The sequence below is a fragment of the Anabrus simplex genome, chromosome 1, assembly GCF_040414725.1.
Source record: "Anabrus simplex isolate iqAnaSimp1 chromosome 1, ASM4041472v1, whole genome shotgun sequence".
Lineage (NCBI taxonomy): Eukaryota > Metazoa > Arthropoda > Insecta > Orthoptera > Tettigoniidae > Anabrus > Anabrus simplex.
This window is the reverse complement of record NC_090265.1, coordinates 801,915,742-801,938,257: the sequence shown is the minus strand read 5'-3', so window position 1 is coordinate 801,938,257 and position 22,516 is coordinate 801,915,742. Positions and strand designations below refer to the sequence as shown.

General features: G+C 40.4%; 1 protein-coding gene across 1 annotated transcript in view; it reads left to right on the top strand.

Annotated features, from left to right (window-relative positions):
- The window catches only part of TpnC25D (Troponin C at 25D), a 62,408-nt gene extending 40,213 nt beyond the window's left edge, over positions 1-22,195 (top strand). The window contains exons 3-6 of the mRNA XM_067136310.2: positions 6,238-6,381; positions 8,420-8,539; positions 14,900-15,031; positions 21,615-22,195. Coding sequence (XP_066992411.1) covers positions 6,238-6,381; positions 8,420-8,539; positions 14,900-15,031; positions 21,615-21,643 — 425 coding nt within the window. The 3' untranslated portion in view covers positions 21,644-22,195. The remainder of the gene's footprint in view (positions 1-6,237; positions 6,382-8,419; positions 8,540-14,899; positions 15,032-21,614) is intronic.
- Positions 22,196-22,516: the final 321 nt, after the last annotated feature.

Here is a 22,516-nt window from a genome sequence, read left to right as displayed (position 1 = left end):
TATCTGGGAGTCGCTGTCTGGATTAGTGAAAATAATTAAGGTAGGGCCCACGTGGTACAAAGGTACTGATATCATGTGCTTAGGAACAAAAAAAATCTTTAAGTAATACAAAATGTTAAAGTACATAATCTATATTTTTACCCTTTGACCATTTTTACCATTTGATCAAAAAATTGTATTTGCAATTTTAACCTTGGAAATTTACTCAATTTTTCCTCTCTCAAATCCCCTTATTTTTCCCTAACGCCATTTCTGAAGATCTAAATGCCCAATTTAAAAGGTAGCGGTTCGGCGTAAGCCCACGCCCCTTTCATTCACGCTGTCACCATAATCATCTTCAAAGTTCTTTCGGACTACCATTTACACAATCCCGCTGGAATATATTTACCTTGTAGTAGGCCTACGCTGTGAGAAAGAGGAAAAAGACATGAAAAATGAAAACCCACAGCCTATTTCCGGTCATCTGACCGGGTCAGGAATGGAATGAATGAAGCCCCATCTAGCGGAGAGGATAGGCAATGTGCCGGCTGCCGAAGCCTGTCGCACTCTCCTGAGTAAATGATAAACGACTGAAAGATGAAATCAAATGTTAATGGAGAGTGTTGCTGGAATGAAGATGACAGGTAAAACCGGAAGTACCCGGAGAAAAACCTGTCCTTCGTCCGCTTTGTCCAGCACAAATCTCACATGGAGTGACCGGGATTTGAACCACGGTATCCAGTTGTGAGAGGCCGGCGCGCTGCCGCCTGAGCCGCGGAGGCTTTGTACAGAAAAGACATGCGAGGAGTAATTACCAGCCTAGGGGAGTTATAAAGCACGCATGTTTCTTAAAACCTTCAACTGCTTTTATCTACCTTAAAACTTTCTCAGCTCTTTGCCATGCTCTTTGCGACAGCTTTCTTATCGGATTCACTTGAAAATTTCAGAGAATGTTTGAATATGTACAGGCATTACAAGTAGTTCTGCCTTTTATTAGCAGTTGAATGTTAAGTTAATATCTTTTACTCCTGAAATAGCAGGAAACTAGATTTTTGCCTATTGAGTGAATAATGAAATAAATATTTCCAGTAGTTTATGCCTGACTGCAAAATCCGGATTTGTTCTTAAATGTATGAGTAATTTTGACAAGTCAGTCAAATTATAGCACCAAAAATGAAAGCTGTACTCCAAGGAGCATTTTCCATGCAACCAACTAATCAACTCCAAATTTTATGTGCTTGTGCTTGAAATTTAGTTTTGAAAAGTGTTAAATTGTAGAAGTCCAAAATTTCAGTCATCACTTCCGTTAATTGGAAAAACTCAATGCCGGAATAACTGGCTCAAACTGTTGAGGCGCTGGCCTTCTGACCCTAACTTGGCAGGTTCGATCCTGGCTCAGTCCGCTGGTATTCGAAGGTTCTCAAATACGTCAGCCTCGTGTCGGTAGAGCTCCTGCGGGACTAAATTGCGGCACCTCGGCGTCTCCGAAAACCGTAACAGAGTAGTTAGTGGGACGTAAAGCTATTATTATTATTATTATTATTATTATTATTATTATTATTATTATTATTATTATGTCCGCCTCTGTGGTGTAGTGGTTAGCGTGATTAGCTGCCACCCCCGGAGGCCCGGGTTCGATTCCCGGCTCTGCCACGAAATTCGAAAAGTGGTACGAGGGCTGGAACGGGGTCCACTCAGCCTCGGGAGGTCAACTGAGTAGAGGTGGGTTCGATTCCCACCTCAGCCATCCTCGAAGTGGTTTTCCGTGGTTTCCCACTTCACCTCCAGGCGAATGCCGGGATGGTACCTAACTTAAGGCCACGGCCGCTTCCTTCCCTCATCCTTGCCTATCCCTTCCAATCTTCCCATCCCCCTACAAGGCCCCTGTTCACCATAGCAGGTGAGGCCGCCTGGGCGAGGTACTGGTCATACTCCCCAGTTGTATCCCCCGACCAAGAGTCTGAAGCTCCAGGACACTGCCCTTGAGGCGGTAGAGGTGGGATCCCTCGCTAAGTCCGAGGGAAAAGCCGAACCTGGAGGGTAAACAGATGATGATGATGATGATGATGATTATTATTATTATTATTATTAAAACGCAATGGACGCAGTTCAGCTGTTAGTGTAATGTGGCTCGTTCCATTGGTGATACACATTTATCGTTAAATTTTTTTCTTATAACACACTACTAATAATGCAAGGAATGAATACCAGTACAAAGATTTAAATAGATTTAAATACTTTTATGATGGTACTTCAGAATACACGTTCTTTAATTTAAATCTTGTAAAAGGTTTGTGCTTTTATACGTGGAGTATTCCGGTAGGAATTATGAGTAAGTAGGTTACAAAGATAATAGCGCAAACGCTTTCGAAAATGCATAGCTTTCCGACGAGACAGCGCTACTAACGTTATATAGCTGCTCGAGATTATAACCACTTACTGCTGCTGCCGTCTGCTCCTGCTGGCTGCTATGACATAATAACTGAAGCCAGAGATATTGACATTTTGCTTGTACCAAAATACATTGCTTTTAAGTTTTGGATCAATTATGGAATAGGTTTTCAAGTAAAAAATATTTAATCTGGGATTATAACATTTTATCAATTGCGTGATAATGCATGACAAGTGACATCCATTTTAAGTCTACGTTCAACTAAGTAGATCAAACCACTTACAATTTTCAGAAAAGGCATGAAAAGTGCAAATATATACATTGAAAAATAGCGTAGCCTCCTTTATATATGTTATTTTCTGCAAATTAAAGTTTAGACATGAAAAACTACTGTGACAGTTTACACTATGCAATCGTATTAGACATACATTCATTCTATTTATTTTTTGTAAATAGATGTTAGGTCTGTACAGTGGAAACTATGTACATACTATAATTATATAAATATTATAACATTAACATGAAATCACATATGTTTTTTTTTCTTTCTTTTTTGTAATTTGACGTATTTCAAACTCATACACACACTAGTGTTTCCCATCCTCGACTACTGTGATGTTATTCTTGTAGACGCAACAAAAGAGCTGACTTCGAAACTTAAACGAGCAGTTAATTGTTGCCTTAGATTTACAGTCTGAGTTATGATGCACATGTCACCCCATACTATCACACTATTTCATGGCTAAAACCTGATAAACGACGAACGTATCACATACTGATACAGATAAACCGACTGCTCTCTGAAGGCAGACCACTATACATTTCATCCCAGATTAAGTATTTGTCCTCTTTCACAGCAGTGATACCCGCTCTGGTTCCTAATTTTCTAGTCCTGTTCACCGATCCTCTATGTATAAAAATTATTTTATTGCGACGGGTTCCAGACTTTAGAATTCCCTGCCTGTCAGTGTCAGAAATAGCTGCCTCTGTGGATCAGTTGGTAGAGTGTCGGCCTCCGGTTCCCAAGATAGCGGGTTCAAACCCGGCAGAGGTAGTCGGATTTTTGAAGGTCGGAAAAAAGTCCAATTCGACACTCCATGTCGTACGATGTCGGCATGTAAAAGATCTCTGGTGACACATTTGGTGTTTACCCGACAAAATTCATTAAATCTCAGCCATAGATGCCCAAGAGAGTTTCGGTTTATTCGGTCTGCCATCTAGTGGTGGCGTAGAGTAAAACGGAACGTCGACATTGACGAGCAGACAGCCAGATGGCGTCAAATTGAAATGTCTGCACACGGTAGCTGAGGCAATACGATTATTATTAATAGTGTCAGAAATACCACCTCATTACTTAAATTCAAGACTGCTTGCCGAGACTGCCTAATGACTGCAGCTGAATAATTTGTATGACTGGATGAGGGAATGACTGTGAGATAGAAAAGTGTAATGTATTCTTGTGTGGATTATTATTTACTATATACTCTTAAGCTCTGCTCCCAATGATGTTACATTACAGTGTAAGGGAGGGCTAAGACCCCTACTCCACCACCTAGAAAGGTATAATAAGTAAATAAAATCTTTCTTTTTTACTGTTGAGATGTATTGTGAACATTTGATATTTTTCTGTAAAGTATTTATGGACCAACAAGAAATAACAGTTGACACACATACATTAACATATTCACTCATTAAGGACTTCATTAACTCCACATCATTACATTTTTACACTTATACATACATTTCTTAATTTTTTGGAAATCTGTAAAAAGACTTTGACGCACTTTGCTGTCTGTAATATTACAACCATATATAGTGCAAATACTGCCGCTTCCAGCTATTTTTCATTGACATAAATATTATTCACACTTGACATTGTATTACTTCACAGCTGTTGATTTCCGGTTTTTAGTGTGCACTTCGAGCCAGCAGAGTAAGTCACAGTCGCTGTCACAAATTTTCAATCCTGCTTTCCGCTATTATACTCCTATACACTAAGGTTACAACCTTACACTTTCTTCCCTGTTAATGCTGTAGGTAGTTATTTTTAGTTATCTTCTAAATGTTGGGCGCGATTCAGTGTCGCTAACCATACAGTTTAGGGACCCTACTTGACGATACGACGTCTTACAGTTACTGTAAGTCATGGTTTATTTCGTGATTTGCGAGAGTTACGTAGTGCCATTGTCGTATTGTTAAAATCACTAGTGTTACATTTGCGGGTGTAATTAAAGTATATTTTCTTTTTCTGTGGAATTGTAAATCTGTTTGGCTAATACAAGGTAAGTAGAATTGTGGCATGTTCAAATAATACATTTAATTACGTAGTTGGTCTGAAGTGATGAACGCAGCATTTTATTAATTACAGTCTTATTTCGTTCAATACTTACAGAATTCGATTAGGATGACTAAGAATCATCTGCAAGAACTCCTCCGGAAAGGAAAGCAACATCACCTCCTCTACAAAGATCAGTTCAGTTCAAATGGAAGGAAATTTCGTTATCAACCTAACTTAACCTAACCTTGTCAGGACCTTGGTACAGTTTGCAGACTTAGTTTAAAAAAATCTTATTGACTTACGGCATATGTACATGCAATATGTTTGCTTGTGTGTATTATTACAGCGTGGTTTCTATTCAGTACGACAAATAATAGCAATTTCCAAGAAGGAAGCTGAATTACGAAGGGAGTTCAATACAAAATTAAGCCCCTTTTTTTTATAAAAGCAGATTGGTTTTATTGAGGATTCCAATACACCATGTTATTCCCCACTCCTTTTGCTACAATAGCCTATTTTTCAACATAATCTCCGTTCAATGATACGGCCTTACGCCACCGTAATGTGAGGGCCTGTATGCCTGCATGGTACCACTCAACTAGTCGATGTTGGAGCCAACGTCGTGCTGCATCGATAACTTGCTCTTCATCCACGTAGTGCTTCCCGCGGAGTGCATCCTTCATTGGGCCAAACAGATGGAAGTCAGAACGCGCGAGATCCGGGCTGTAGGGTGGATGAGGAAGAAAAGTCCCCTGAAGTTTTGTGAGCTCCTGTCGGGAGTGCAGACTTGTGTGACTCCTTGATTTGTCGTGGAGAAGGCCCACCGTGCTTTTGTCCACTGCCAGGTCTCCGTAAACATTCTGCAATAACCTATGAATATCTATGATGCCCTGATTTTCCACCAAAAGAAACTCAATAACTGATCTATGTTTGGGACACACCTCCATTAGAGACGTCATTTTGAAGGATAGTTATAGTGCTGCCACTTCTCGGAAATTAATGAAACTCTACGAGACGAAGCGAGTTTATTCAAAAATGTACCAAACAAAATTCAAATTTTTTAAACCGAAATAGACCGAGACATAAAATGTGTTGTTTTATATGTTGAACGCCCCTCGTATTTACACAAGACAAACACTGAAGAAAACGATATTAGTAATGCGTATATCAAAATAAAGGTAGAGATATATGAAACAGAGTGAGGGTGAGAGAGAGTGTGTGTATTTCCTTAATTCCTCATTAAGCTTGAAAACCGGATGTCTTGATTCATCTTGGGTATGGGACCCTCCGTTATTGATACTTACATTCATATTAGTTTGTTGATGGTTATGTCTCGTGATTTGAATATGTAACTAGTCAAGTTGGCAGCAATGATGAGCCATATATGAGCGATATTTGCGTTTTAGTGTGTAGCCTTACGTGATGAGTGCTACAGTATATATTTGTAACCTACGTGGTATGAGTACATATTGGAAACATTACGTGTTAATGTATGGATGATTATCATTAGAATTTTTCAACATTATCAGGGAAGCCCTGTATCCCTTTAAATTGCTATTGTAACTGTGTTTGTTTGCTTTTCTTTCAGTCATGCGCAAGGCATTCCAAATGTTCGACACATCCAAGTCAGGGTTCATTGAGACACTGAAAATCAGTACGATTCTTAACACCATGGGCCAGCTGTTTGATGACGGAGAACTCCAAGCACTCATCGATGAGACGGACGCCGAGGGTAAGTGAATATCTCTGACACAATTCTTATTAAGAAATAACTTATCAGAATATGACATGTCATATTCATTTCAACTACATTCCTAGCCTTTACTGAATAGACATGTATGGCTATCTGCTTAGTGATAGTCTCTTTTCATTGATTTATTTTACTATTTTAAATTATTTGCATTCTTTATAACATTATTTGCCATCAGAGCTGACACTAATGTTATAGTTCTGTACCCCTTCATTCTCCCTGGACTGTGCAAGTCATCATTGCCCGTTTCTGCACTGTTTATATTCATTTGATCTTTTCCATTACACCCAACACTTTATTTCCTGAGTCATTTAAACATTTATTTTTATTCTCGTAACAGCTTATATTAAAATGCATTTCATTCTTGCTTTCTGTTAACCAAATCCTCTTGCCACTATACGTATGTTAAATCTTTCTCTAATACCTGCTTTGGCATTCAGTATTTCTATTTTTCCAGAATTATGCATAGAATTTCCCATGCCTTACTTTGCACGCGCTCTTTCATGAGTTTTCTCATTTGTTTAGTCTAACAAGCCTCTCCAAAACATTTTTTTGATCTTCTGCATCTCTCCTCAGCCACTAGTCCAGGACCAAAATTCATCCCTACCGGACGAGTTGGCCGTGTGGTTACGGGCGCGCAGCCGTGAGCTCACATCCAGGAGACAGTGGGTTCGAATCTCACTGTCGGCAGCCCTGAAGATGGTTTTCCATGGTTTCCCATTTTCACATCAGGCAAATGCTGGGGCTGTACCTTAATTAAGGCCACGGCCGCTTCCTTCCCGTTCCTAGGTGTTTCCTATCCCATCGTCGCCATAAGACCTATTCGTGTCGGTGAGACGTAAAGCAAATAGCAAAAAATAAATAAATCACCCCATATGCCTTCTGTTAAAAGTAATACTGCGACCACTGCTGCTGCCCTCAAAGTTACCTGATGTCCCGATGGTTGCCGGTGACTCTTCTCGTTTACAGTGCACTTGCACTTCTCAAGCGAGAGTACCGTTGAAGTATGGCCACACGATACTACCTATATTGAAGAGCAATTTACGTATTCCTCGTTCATCCTCTCTCTTGGGTCTTTGTCAGGATATTTTTTCTGTCGTTTGGCCATATCTGTTGATTTTCCTTTCTGCATTACCGTAGCTTATAATTTATAGTATGTTACAAGTCCTTTCTTGAAAATAGTTCCCTAACCTATAACCTCTTTACGTGATATTCTTTCATCACTTACGGCTTTGCGAAACATCTGTGTCCAATACGATTGTTCTGATCTTCTCTATCTTTCAGTATTAACAATAACTAAACTGCTCTAACGTCAAACTTATCAATTCCTTGACATGTATAGCCAGCGTTTAGATATTTTCCCTTCCATATTTCCGTAAAAAAAGAACCAGGTTTTCAAGATTGTCATCAGATCCTTTCATTATGTGTCCATAAAATCGGAGAATTCTATGGTACCACAGAGATCCTGGTCAGTTTTGGCCCTTTAGTTTACGAAGAACTGATTATGTATTTACCTATACACCAAGAAAATAAAAAAAAAACTTTTTCTATATTCCCACATTTCAAATGTGATATTCCTTGCACAGTCTACGGCTTTCATTCTATATGTTTCAGTGTTATACGAAGGAATGGAAAGACCTCAGCTTTATGGCTGGACACATTTATTACCTTTTATTCTTCACCACCAAAACCCACTATTACTTCTGACTGTTCTATAACACTGAAAACTACAATATCTTTTACAGTTACATGCAGGAACCTTAAACCAAATGAATCTTCGGAATACATGGAAATGGTCAGTTTACTAAAATCATTCCCAGATATTTTCTTAGTTTCCAAACAGAACTAGCATGAAGTGATGTGCAGTACGAAAACCAAAGCTGATTTCCAGTACTTGTATTGTATGAGCTTGATTTCATCTTACTTATGCCATGCAACATACAGATAAATACGTTTTAGTACAATATTGATGTAATATTTTGTATATTTTAATGTTGACGTACTTTACTTCCTGTTGCAGGTACGGGAAAAGTAAACTTCGACGGTTTCTGCCACATCGCAGCGCACTTCCTGGAAGAGGAAGATGCCGAGGCCATGCAGGAGGAGCTGAAAGAAGCTTTCCGTTTATATGACCGAGAAGGTGACTAATTTATACAATATTCTCTGAGGTCACTCACAACTACACATCGGAATTGAGGATGAATTTAAATTTAATCACTAAATGTGATAGTTCTGGTCGTATCGAGTACATGTGATTCATACCAAAGAAATATTAAGTACAGAACAAAATAGGCAATCGGACACTGGTAGGAAAATAACTTCATATTTCACGTCCAATGCTTTACCATTGAGGTACGATGGACCTACCAGTTGTGTTATGTTGACAGTGATATGAGTTCAGATTATAATCAAGGTTTGAAAAAGGAGTGTATCTAAGGGTTCCAGTATGAATGTAAGAGCCCATTTAGAGTGTGGTTCGTGTGTATGGGACCCACACCAGGATTACTTGAAACGAAAACCGGAAAAGATCGGAAGGAAAGCAGGTCGATTTGTTTTCGGCGATTTCCTACAAAAGAGTAGTGTTACAATGTTGTATACTTTGGCTGGGAAGATTTGCGAGTAAGGAGAGGAGCTGCTCGACTAAGCGGTATGTTCTGAGCTGTCAATGGGGAAATGGCTTGGAATGATATTAGTAGACGAATAAGTTTGAGGAGTGTTTTTAAACGTAGCAAAGGAAAGCAAAATCATTTCCGCACTGGCCGTGAAGAATCCTGGAAGGGTGGAAAGTAAAGGCTTCCATTATCCGTAACCCCGGCACTAAGTACGGTAGAATAGCCCTATGCCCGGCCACATTTGGCCGCAGGAATTAACCTGATACTCATTTTTGGTGTAGGCTGAGTGAACCTCAGTGCTCCCCCGGAAGTGGACATTTTTTCTTAACATTTTTGACTTCCCGACGGGGAATCGAACCCACTTTTAAAGGTAGTAAATATCATATTACGAAGATAGAGAATCATTAAAGAGGATAAATTGGGCAAATATTCATTTACAGGAAAAGGAATTAGGGACTGAAATAGTTCATCAAGGGAAACATTCGCTAAATTTGCAAGTTCTTCGATTTACTGTATTAGGAAAACTACTGATAGGGAATCTGTCACCTACTGTAGGAGGCAGCAATAAATGCGTGTCAATGACTGATTGATTCTGTATTTTAAGGCATCTTACAAGACTAGATTATCTCAGACTATTTCAGCATTGTGGTCCCTGTTGGGTTATTTGACTGTAAACATTTTGACAGTATTTAAATTAGCTACAATAGCTTGAAATTATTCAGCAGGAGAATTCACGATATATAGTTTATAGCTGTCTTTATCACCTTCATTATCATCAAATCTTCATAAAATAGTACTATAATGAAAAAATTGGCGATAAGGGATGACGCTAATAATTGTTTTAATTGTACTCGCATTTACCTGAAGGGATATAATCAGTGCTTTCCTCTGACTGACTGTAATTCAAACTGAATAACGTGCAGCTCCAAGTTCGATTGTGAGTGAAAGTTTCTTGTTTTCTAGTGTTCAAGTATTATTTTGCAAATCGCACCTCCTAAGAGCAAGGCGCGGAAATGCTTTTACCAGGCTGTATAAGCAAGCAGCTGAATGGCATTTATGTTTAAAAAAATCTGTGTAAAATAGGACATCTAATGTGTTTTACCATCTAAAACAGAAACATTCTAGTCTCCCTTCTCTTAGGATTTTAGTAGCCTGTATCTTTCTCTAGTGAAACTCTTCCTTATGAATAATAATAATAATAATAATAATAATAATAATAATAATAATAATAATAATAATAATAACGGATATACTACGAGATTATCAAAATTCTATTGAGAAGAAATCATGAACAAAAATAAAAATTCGGTCTAATTACCTAACATTTATTTTTGTCTGGTACGATAAGAATTTCAGAATTGAAGACTTGACACGGAAAAGGATGTAAACGCTAAAAAGTAAATTTTCAGGAGAAAGGAAAAACGTAATTCAGATCTCAAAATGCTTTATTTGTGTATTTTTCATGCACAATCAGTCTTGTTTTGTGTTTAGAACTAGTATCACTAATAATACTATCAATAATCTGTATTAAACATAAGAAGAATAATTATCACCCTGAACAATACAAAATTAGGAAGAACGGATTTCCTTGGAGAAGTGATGATATTGTGCATTCATGTTATCCAGCATCACCAGTAAGTCTTTTTTCTAGCCATCACTTTCGGTTATTACCTATGTATAATTTCTGGAGGCCTCTGTGTTCCTGAATTCTGCATATTTCTCCTTCTTGAAGACAGCATGGTCCTCCCATTCTTCCATTTCACTGAAAGATTTCTTTGTTATAATTTTTGGTAAATCTGTCACTGTTACTTTGATCCACGATTTGTTACTGATCTGCAATGATGTTGTGTTTATAAATATATCAGCTGCACTGGAGAATATAAGAAACCAGATTTTTCCAAAATTGATGTTGAAGTTGTGCTGTACTCACTACATTCTGAATTTATTCAGCTACCATTGCCTTGCAAACCCGTTTTCGTTTCTCAATAACGCCAAAGTCCCGATCACAAGGTGTATAAGAATGTCCGGAGACCAGAAATTTCAGTTCATTGGAATAATAATAATAATATCCTCTAACCACCAGATACGTGTTATTTGACACTCTGCACAAGGCCACAGAAAATGTCACGGTGATTAAGGTAAATAGAGAATGTAACACAAGAACGTTCAACAGCGTTGCTTCAACTAACACGACATGACATTTGCATCCTTCTCCATGCCAATAATCGTAGAGTTCCATCCGATGCCATCTTACGGCATCAGTACGAACTACAAAGCAGGTACGCGGCACTTCCATCTCTTCCCAGGCTATTGGCTATGATACATAGATTGTTGTCCATGCAAAATCTGATTTTTGACAAATTTAGCACTTACATCATTTTCCATGTCAAGTCTTCAATTGATCGGGTATAGTGAAGTTTAAGTGAGTTTTTTTAACCTTAAGGGGGTCCAGATATCAATCAGAAGTGCTAATGTTTACTAAAAAGGTAATAAAAAATTAAGGTACCAGTCAATATAAGCAGACATTGTAATATAACTTAAACAAGCAATTCTTTCAAACGGTGTGCATAAATAGTGTGTTTAACATCGTACGTTGCTGTTAATAATTTGTTATAAATATTTTATCACTTCACTAAAAACAGTGCACCTTTTCAAGCCAACCAGAAAACCCACTATCGTGGGCCTTTGCATGTATTGTCTTGTAAGTTGCTTTAACAGTCAGAATCTATCATTTTTTGACTTACATTCATTTTTCATTGAGTGCCACATTTGGACTACATTTTGGATTTCTCGCTAGGTCACGGCGGACACGGATGTCCGCTTGTACAGAGTAAAAGTGAAGTGTCGGCCCACAGAAAAAAAAAAAAAAAAAAAAAAAAAAAAAAAAAAAAAAAAAAAAAAAAAAAGATTGGTGCCCAACCTGTCAATAAATTTTTGAGTTTAAAATACATTCAGGAAGAATTCCAAGTTAATAGAGCAAATTATTTCAGAGGAAGAGTACATTGTATTTGAGAAAAACTATATGTGAGAAAATGTGTAAAACAAAGTACAACTAGCACAGTGGATGCAATGAAGTGTTCAACGTGCAGATTCAAATGCCCAAAACAACACGAAAAAATAAAATTCATCCGAAATTTCACGCAAAGGTGCATTAGACCTTTCGAATTCAAATTATATCAGAAACACAAAATAATTCCCGATTATTCCGGTTAATTTTCCTTTAACTTCTTATATGAAAAGGAGTTCAATTGGGACCAGAAATATTGCAATCTAATTTATTATTATGTTACCTTCCTGTCCGCCTCTGTGGTGCAGTGGTAAGCGTGATTAGCTGCCACTCCCGGTGGCCCGGGTTCAATTCCCGGCTCTGCCACGAAATTTGAAAAGTGGTACGAGGGCTGGAACGGGATCCACTCAGCCTCGGGAGGTCAAATGAGTAGAGGCGGGTTGGATTCCCACCTCAATCCTGGAAGTGGTTTTCCGTGGTTTCCCACTTCTCCTCCAGGCAAATGCCGGGATGGTACCTAAATTAAGGCCACGGCCTCTTCCTTCCCTATCCCTTACAATATTCCCATCCCCACACAAGGCCCCTAGGCCGCCTGGGCGAGGTACTGTTCATCCTCCCCAGTTGTATCCTTCGACCCCACGTCTCACGCTTCGGGACATTGCCCTTGAGGCGGTAGAGGTGGGATCCCTCGCTGAGTCCGAGGGATAAACCAACTCTGGAGGGTAAACAGATTAGGAAAGAAAGAAAGATTATATTACCTTCCTACCTGAAAATGTTTAAGCAGTTAAGTAGCCTTACGGAGAACTAGCGATATATCGGCAATGAATTCAATATATGGGTGTACCTATATATATTTAAGGAAATTTTTGTGCACATTTCAGTTTAGATATTAAAAGTCTGTGTATCATCCTTGTTTCTAAATAATGCCATGTAGTGCGAAATACAGTAAATCATGCTCAAAGCGGAACTTTAATAAAGCGGAAACCTGTCCACTACGGAATATTTTCTCGGTCCCGGCGAAGCTTACGGTGTTATAATGTTCTTACGTTTGTATAATTCGGAATTCCCTCAACGCGGAAATGGAAACAAAAAATGAAAGGATCATTTAAAATCTACTTGTACAATCCCGAAAATGTTAGGAGCTGATGTAGTCCTACGTACAATATTTGTGCATTTCTGGTGATGGCCTGATCAACGTCATTGTTTGGACAAACTGACGCACATATTTGGAGAGAGTGAAATTACGGGGGGTGGAGCGAATGACGTGCTTGAAAACGCATCTGCAATATCCAGCTTCTGTCAAGCAAGAACTTACGACACACCACATTTTCGCGTCAGCTACAGCCCTTCTAGCAGCAAGAAAGGCCGAGAGTGAGAATAGGGAAGTACAAGAAGACGAACAAGAAAATGAAGATCGAAACAAGATTCGAACCCACGAACAGGCCCAGAGAGATTTTGTGACGAAAGCAATTTGCTATTATATCTAACTCTTCCACTCTTCTTGAACTTATGTACTCAACTCAGGACTGTATTCAGAAAGACACGACTAGAAAGAAGAGGAAACAAGTTTCTTTGTTTGATCTGTGAAAGATTGGTGTTGTGGAGTACTGAAAATGAAAACCTACAACCTGTTTTCCAGTCTTTGACCGGGTCAGGGATGTAATGAATGAATCAGCTATAGGCTGTTATTACGATGGGGTCGCCACTCCCAAAGTGATTTACATTAATGAGTGATAGATGCCATGAAATGAGAATGGAGATTGTTGCTGGAATGAAAGATGACAGGGAAAACCGGAGTACCCGGAGAAAAACCTGTCCCGCCTCCGCTTTGTCCAGCACAAATCTCACATGGAGTGACCGGGATTTGAACCACGGTATCCAGCGGTGAGAGGCCGACGCGCTGCCATCTGAGCCACGGAGGCTTGTTGTGGAGTACTGTATAGAGTTTTATGATGGAAGTAAGTTTAAGGAGCGTATATCCAGTGTTCTAAAATAGTGTAATATAGTGTTGTGATAGTGCCAAAATAATATACTGTGTATCATTCTGTATGCAGTAAAACCCCGCCCCCACGGCAATACACCCTGAAGGGCTTACTAAGCGACCGCTGCTCAACTCGAAGACCTGCAGATTACGAGGTGTCGTGTGGGCAGCACGTCGAGTCCTCTCGGCCGTTATTCTTGGCTTTCTAGACTGCGACCACTATCTCACCGTCAGATAGCTCCTCAATTCTAATCACGAAGGCTGAGTGGACCTCGAACCAGCCCTCAAATCCAGGTAAAAAGCGCTGTCGTGGCCGGAATCGAACCCGGGGCCTCCGAGTAAGAGGCAGGCACGCTACTCCTGCACCACGGGGTCGGCCATTCTTAATGCTATAATAATTAACAAATCAGTTTACTGCAGTACTACGTAGCCTACATCAATATGGATAACAGCACGTCATGTTTAGGCAGATGTAGGTAAGATATAAGCAATATTTCAAATTACTGTTTACTGTTTTAAGGCAAAAAACCCCGGTGTTTTGTGTAATGCGGAAACTCGTCTAATTGGGATTTTTTTTTGGCCCCTTGCGATTCCGCTTTGAGCAAGTTTTACTGTAGCCATATACAGGCTTGTTAGAATTATACTTGTTGAATTTCACTTACTGACTAAAGATAATTAGGAGAGACAATTGAGGGAATTTTCTTTTTCCTTCCTGATCTAGTGTTCATCTTTCTTTGTTCATCTCCTGTGTAGCACACATTACGGGAAGATGATTCTCGAACATGATCAGACACAGGCTGGCTGTAACTGCAGAATCATTGTTATTATACGCCGCATTAATTCTGTTGGAATATTGGTATATCAGTGTGGAGCGTCAGACTAATCTGATTCTGTTGCCAGGTAACGGCTACATCACTACTGCAACACTGCGGGAGATTCTGGCAGCTCTCGATGATAAACTGGGACCCGACGACCTGGATGGCATCATCGCCGAGATCGACACTGATGGCTCAGGGACCGTCGACTTCGACGGTAAGAGTGTTCAATAATTAAATTAACCCTGTTAACGTGAGTACAAGAAATTTAAGATTATGTACATTTTAACTTATTGTATAAACTGCCCATTAAGGGACGTATCCTTCCAATACCACTGCTGCCTAGCCAGACGGCCTGCCGACAGTAGAATATCACGGGCCCTGCGTGACGACTTCCTCAGGTGTTTGACTACGCTTTCACCTTTCACATGAGACAACTCGGCGATTTTTCTCACAAGGCTGAGTTAATCACGTTTAGTCTCTAATCCAAAATTCATGAACAAGATAGGAATCAAATCTGGGTCCCCTGCGTAAGAGGCAGACACTTTACCCTCTACTATAAAGCCGCTAAGGAATATAAATAACAAATAGTAATTAACAGACACTACAGTGGATGGAAATTTGAAGGGTAGTTTTCGTGAAGTGATTACACAGAGCTGAGCATGTTTTATAAACGTATTATTGAATCTGCGTTTATAATTCGCTGTCACACAGGCATTCGTTTAGTGAAGATGCAGTACCTGCTAGTACGGCCTGGTCAACTTACTGACCAGTGCTCCACTTACATTTATACCCATAATTAATTCATCCTATGGAATAAAAAGATAAGTAAAAAAATTAAAGTTCTCAGGGAAAGCATTTTTTATTTTTACATACATACATACATTATCATTATAGACTGTTATGCCTTTCAGCGTTCAGTCTCTGTGAATTTACTAAACGTCGCCACAATCCTCTATTTGCAACTAGTGCTGTGGCCTCATTTAGTTCTATACATCTTAAATCGTTAGAAAATGAGTCTAACCATCGCCGTCTTGGTCTACCTTTACTTCTCTTACCCTCCATAGCAGAGTCCATTATTCTCCTAGGTAACTATCCTCCTCCATTCGCCTCACATGACCCCACCACCGAAGCCGGTTTATGGGTACAGCTTCATTCATCGAGTTCATTCCTAAATGAGCCTTTGTCTCGTCATTCCGAGTACCCTGCTTCCATTGTTCCCACCTGTTTGTACCAACAATCATTCTCGCTACTATCATGTCTGTTACTTCTAACATTCATAAGATATCTTGAGTCCACCCAGCTTTCGCTCCCGTAAAGCAAAGTTGGTCTGAAAACAGACCGATGTAAAGATAGTTTCGTCTGGGAGCTGACTTCCTTCTTACAGAATACTGCTGATCGCAACTGTGAGCTCACTGCATTAGCTTTACTACACCTTGATTCAATTCACTAACTATATTACCATCCTGGGAGAACACACAACCTAAATACTTGAAATTATCGACCTGTTCCAGCTTTGTATCACCAATCTGACATTCAATTATGTTTAATTTCTTACCTACTGACATCAATTTAGTCTTTGAAAGGCTAATTTTCATACCATACTCATTGCACCTATTTTCAAGTTCCAAGATATTAGACTGCAAGCTTTCGGCACAATCTGCCATTAAGACCAAGTCGTCAGCATAGGCCAGACTGCTTACTACATTTCCACCTAACTGAATCCCTCCCTGCCATTTTATACCTTTCAAATAATACGAAATCAGCGATTCACCAAATGTTATCAAATCATTCTGCGTTGTATGAAAGAGCGTTTTAAATAATGGTTTTGGTTTGATTTTGTTTAATTCAAAATATTAATGAAGTATTTGCTTCGGATGTTGAACGAAAGTGACTTATCCTATATTGACAAGGCATTATTTACTGATGTGGACCAGTCAAAACCAGTGGTATAAATCGCATTTGTGTATTGTTAGCTAGTAAGATTTAATAGTTCTCTTTAACAACGGCAGCTGTTTAAGTTCACTACCAATAATTCATTTATAAGTTAGTATGTCCACAATAACAACAGAAAATGTACTGCACCCAAGTTATCTGGTTGAAGCCACGTTTATTAACAATATTCAGAATAGTAACAAGATGATTGAACTTATCTGGCCGGGCTGAGTGGCTCAGACGGTTAAGGCGCTGGTCTTCTGACCCCAACTTGGCAGGTTCGACCCTGGCTCCGTCCGTTAGTATTTGAAGGTGCTCAAATACGTCACCCTCCTGTCGGTAGATTTACTGGCATGTGAAAGTACTCCTGCAGGACTAAATTCAGGTACCTCGGCGTCTCCGAAAACCGTAAAAGTAGTCAGTGGAACGTAAAGCAAATAACATTATTATGAACTTATCTGGTTCTTACCGGTCATTGTTTTGTATTCTTGAATAATTCTTTCTTTCTTTCTTTTGTAATCTGTTTACCTTCCAGGGTCGGTTTTTCCTTCGGACTCAGTGGAGGATCCCACCTCTACCACCTCAAGGACAGTGTCCTGGAGAGCGAGACATTGGGTCGGGGATGAACTGGGGAGGAGGACCATTACCTCGCCAAGGCGGCCTGACCTGTTATGCTGAACAGGGGCCTTATGGAGGGATGGGAAGATTGGAAGGGACAGGCAAGGAAGAGGGAAGGAAGCGGCCGTGGCCCTAAGTTAGGTACAATCCCCACATTTGACTGGAGGAGAAGTGGGAAACCACGGAAAACCACTTCGAGGATGGCTGATGTGTGGAATCGAATCCACCTCTGCTCAGTGACCATCCGAGGCTTAGTGGACTCCGTTTCAGCCCACGTACCACTTTCCAATTTCGTGGCAGAGATAGTAATCGAACCCGGGCCTCTGGGGATGGCAGCTAATGACGCTAACCACTACACCACAGAGGCGGACTTCCTGAATAATTTGGAAGTAAAATTAGGCAATTTTTTTCAGTATTGTGACGGAGTGACTTTTGTTAGTGTCAAAGTGCAGAGGGCACTGACCTCAGTAGGTTACTGCAATCATTTCGAAAAAATGAAGAAAAAGCAGAAATAACAGATTTTTCACCGGGATGAGCATAATTCATAGAATATAAATCCACTCCATAGTCCCATTCCCTGATACGGGGTTGGATGCCCATCCTGACGCCAACCACTGTTGAGGAGCTAATGATGTTGAATCGAATTATGACGAATGTGGAGGAGGTAGAAGGAATCCATTATGGCCTATGAATAGGAACTATCTCGGCATTTGCCTGGAAGTGGAAATAGGAAACTTCAGAAAACCAGTCTCAGAACAGCTGACGGTGGATTTCGAAACCATGCGTCTCCTGAACGCAGATCTTTGCTCCGTAGCCGTAGCGCGGCCGGTCCACTCGGTGTATACTTCATAGAATATTCCTAAGATTTTGCTCACTTACAATGAGCTCTACAACGAGCTTGTTCCTCTGGAGTTTAGACTCAGTAGAATTCATAGTGCAATTCAGGAACGTACTGGAAATCATTTTCCTTGAGACAATACCTCCAGTTATTACAAACTGCCGGATGACCTTTACTAGGGTTCTTTATAACTTTCTTTCACTCTGCAGATTATATCTCTCCTGCAAAGCAGAAGCAAAGTCATGTCCGTACTGAAACATATCATGTATGCTTCAATGTATTTATTGCAACACTGTGGCATTATTTTATTCAAGCGCTCAATATAGTCGCGGAGAATGAAGGAAGGAACCATGGATGGCCATGCCAATAGGCTGTGAGAACCCCGTAACGCGCCGTAGGAACGAATTCCTTTTGTTGGACCTGAGTTACATGCCGTGATTTCTATCATGAAGACTCCACAGCCGCGTTCCTACGCGAACTGCAAACTTTGGTGGAGGTGAGATTTGAACGAGGGGATGCACCAAACATTTGTCTCAGGTTGACAAACTTCTCCTTTTCAGGGCCGGAATCACCTGAATTCTAATCAATTAATCCGCCACTAAGCTGAATTCTACAGATCTGACATCGCACGTAGTTAAGATGATAATTATAGAGTAACAGGAGCTGATAAAACCATTTACTTGTGCCATGCAGACATATAATATTTTATTTGGTGGCGTAGAGTTAGCTTTAGAGCTTTACGCCCGACCAACTTTACCCCCGAGAATTAACCTGGTACTCATTTTAGTGTAGGATGAGTGTACCTCAGGGCCATGTGCACTTTCGGAACTGGAAATCTCGTTTCATAAGTTTTATGACTTCCTGATGGGGAATCGAACCCACGCCTATACCGCATCGGCCGGGCAGCCACTAATATCTCTCCTGACTAGACTCTATTCTCAAGAGTTTCAAAATATCTACGGTAGTAAAACATCAGTATCATTAGAAATAGGGAGAAACTTTCAGAAGGTACAGATGAGAAACCCATTCAAACGTCAGGCCTAATAGAAAACAAATCTGTCACATGTACAAAGCAGCCTGAACACCGCAATACACAGAACACTATCCATCTCAGTGAAAGCAAAAGACGTTTAGGGGCGCGCAGCTGTGAGCTTGCATCCGGGATATAGTGGTTTCGAGCCCTACTGTCGGCAGCCCTGAAGATGATTTCCTGTTGTTTCCGATTTTCACACAAGACAAATGCTGGGACTATACCTTAATTAAGGCCACGACCGCTTCCTTCCCATTCCTAGGCACTTCCTGTCCAATAGTCGCCATAACACCTATCTGTGTCGGTGCGACGTAAAGCCAATAAAAAAGGAGATGAGATAGACAAGATATAGCATACTGAGAGAGAGAGAGAGAGAGAGAGAGAGAGCAAGCACACACCCAAACGAGTAGTCCGATAGCTAAGAAAGGAACGAAGCAAAACATAAATACTATTGCCAACCTATTGTGCTAAGATTCCGTACCAGAGCATTAAGCACAACAGTTGAGCGTCTGTCAACTTGCTAAGTTTAATAACGAGCATAATGACTATACCAACTCTGAGATGTAGTGGTTAGTGTGATTAGCTGCCATCCCCGGATGCCCGATTTCAATACCCGGGTCTGCCACGAAATTTAAAAAGTGGTTCTAGGACTGAAACGGGGTCCACTCAGCCTCTGGAGGTCAACTGAGCAGAGGGCGGTTCTATTCTCACATCAGCTATACTCGAAGTTGTTTTACGTGTTTCCCACTTCTTCTGTAGGCAAATGCCGGAATGGTCACGGCCGCTTCCTTCCCTCTTCATTGTCTATCCCCTCTGATCTTCCCATTACCTACAAGACCCCTGTTCAGGATAGCTACAGGTCCTCTCAGGGTGCATGCGCCCGTGCACTGCACGGCGCAAGGTGCAGGAGGTGACTTCACTACGTTGACCAGAGTGCACACCCCCACTCCAATTTCGCTACACCTGTCTCACCCGTTCGGCCTGTCTTCGCCTTCTCCACCTTCCCCGCTGATTCTCATCTCACTGCGAAATGTTTATGTGCGGTGAGAGGTGACACTGTTGTATGGGACAATGTTACCGGTGTTAAAACACTTTTCTTTCAATTTGGTTTGAGCGAACAATTTATCTTTTGTAGCTCTTCTTTTCATTTATCTTTGCAATGATACCAGTTATGCCTGGAACAAGGGACCGGCTGACAGCAATTCTGAGAGCCTTCTTTGAACTGTAATCAGAAATAGGCCTACTCACACGCAATACAGTTTTCGTAAAAGTCAAAACAGGAAAAAAACCTTTCACATATGCATGTGGAACCAAACGTAAAAACAAATCTTAGCTGCTTCTTGATGCAGCTTAGGGAAATCTTCCTTCGACAAATTCTTGTAGAATTTGAGAAAAGCCTTTGTATTGGAAAATAGATCTTTCTGATTAACTTATCACATAATTATTGTCCCACGGATTAAGCATGTGGCTTTATCGCCACGACTGACAAAAATACCGAAGTTCCCAGTTCGACTGAAATGGACTTTCGAAATCTTTTTTTATTTTTTCGAAACAGGTTGCTCGATTATAATGTTGTCTCGCGCTTATCCATTCACTGATAAACAAGTCGTCTATCACCAAACGCTTCGTCGCTCTCACGATACTACACCATCCGAGTCAAGCCGGGTTGAGCCGAGTAGGACCGATGGACAGTGCACGGAGTCGCTGCGCCTCGATTTGCACGCGTAAGATTTTGGGCGTTTGAGAGGCCCTGGGATAGCAGGTGAGGCCGCCTGGGCGAGGCATTGATCCTCCTCGACGACCAAATGTCTTACGCTCCAGGACACTAACTTTGAGGCGGTAAAAGTGGGGTCCATCGCTGAGTCTGGGGGAAAGCCAACCCTGAACGTTAAACAGATGATGCAATGATGATGATGATGAAATAACGACTATACGGTAAAAATAACAAAATTTATGATGGTGGTTGTTTTTTATTACAATTTTGCTTTACGTCACACCTACACAGATAGGTCTTACGGCGACAAGGGATAGGAAAGGGCTGGGAGTGGGGAGGGAGTGGCCGCGGCCTTAATTAAGGTTCAGCCCCGGCATTTCCCTTATGTGAAAATGGGAAACCACTGAAAACCATCTTTAAGCCTATCAAAAGTGAGGTTCGAACCCACTATCTGCTGAATGCAAGCTCTCAGGTACGAGACCTTAACCGCAGGGCCAACTCGCTTGGTAATGGTAGAAGTTCTATGCATTTCAGATGTCTTCGTTTGTCTTTAATTACTCATCTACTTTACTGATAGAAATTCAAACTGTAAAGGAGCTGTTTGTATGACCGTTTATGTGATTTAGTAGAACATAACATTGAAATCTCTTTATTTCTGCTTCCAGAGTTCATGGAGATGATGACCGGAGAATGAGAATCACTACATCACAGCCACCAGCTGGCCCATTTAGAATTCCAGAAGCATCACATCTCATCTATCATCACCATATCGTACTTCGTAGATCCATGTCTGCTGTTCACAAGGAGAGCGGCCAAACTGAAAATACATACGCTTACAATAAGTGACCATTACTTACTCGTTCTGCTTACCTAGTTTCGGTATCATGGTTGTAACTGGCTCCCGTATTGAATATAAACTTCTTTGTTAATTTTGTGGATTTTATGTTACATTTCACGTCACATTGCTGGTGAAAGGTGCCCATGACTATGATAATCTGAGGGTGCAATCTTTAGCTCGAATGGAGAAAATGTTTGCTGTAATGCTTGAGCCAGTATTAGAAGTGAACTTTTTGCAGGGCAATCCAAAATATCAGTGGGAACAAGATAATGTTATGCTGTATTAAATGAAAAAGTTATTCGTGTTAAATATACGTACGAGAAAAATTAAACTGTTGGAGAACTATGTATTTATTGTTATTTAATATTCTGAAAAGTTATGAATATTAAACTAAGAGTCTAATGCGTACCTTGATGTTTTCTATTTTTTCTATTGCACCTGTGATCCTTCTTTCCTCTTTTAATAATAATAATAATAATAATAATAATAATAATAATAATAATAATAATAATAATGTTATTTGATTTGCGTCCCCTAACTACTTTTACAGTTTTCGGAGACGCCGAGGTGCCAGAATTTTGTCCCGCAGGAGTTCTTTTACGTGCCAGTAAATCTACCGACACGAGGCTGACGTATTTGAGCACCTTCAAATACCACCGGACTGAGCTAGGCTCGAATTTGCCAAGTTGGGGACAGAAGGCTAGCGCCTCAGCCGTCTGAGCCACTCAG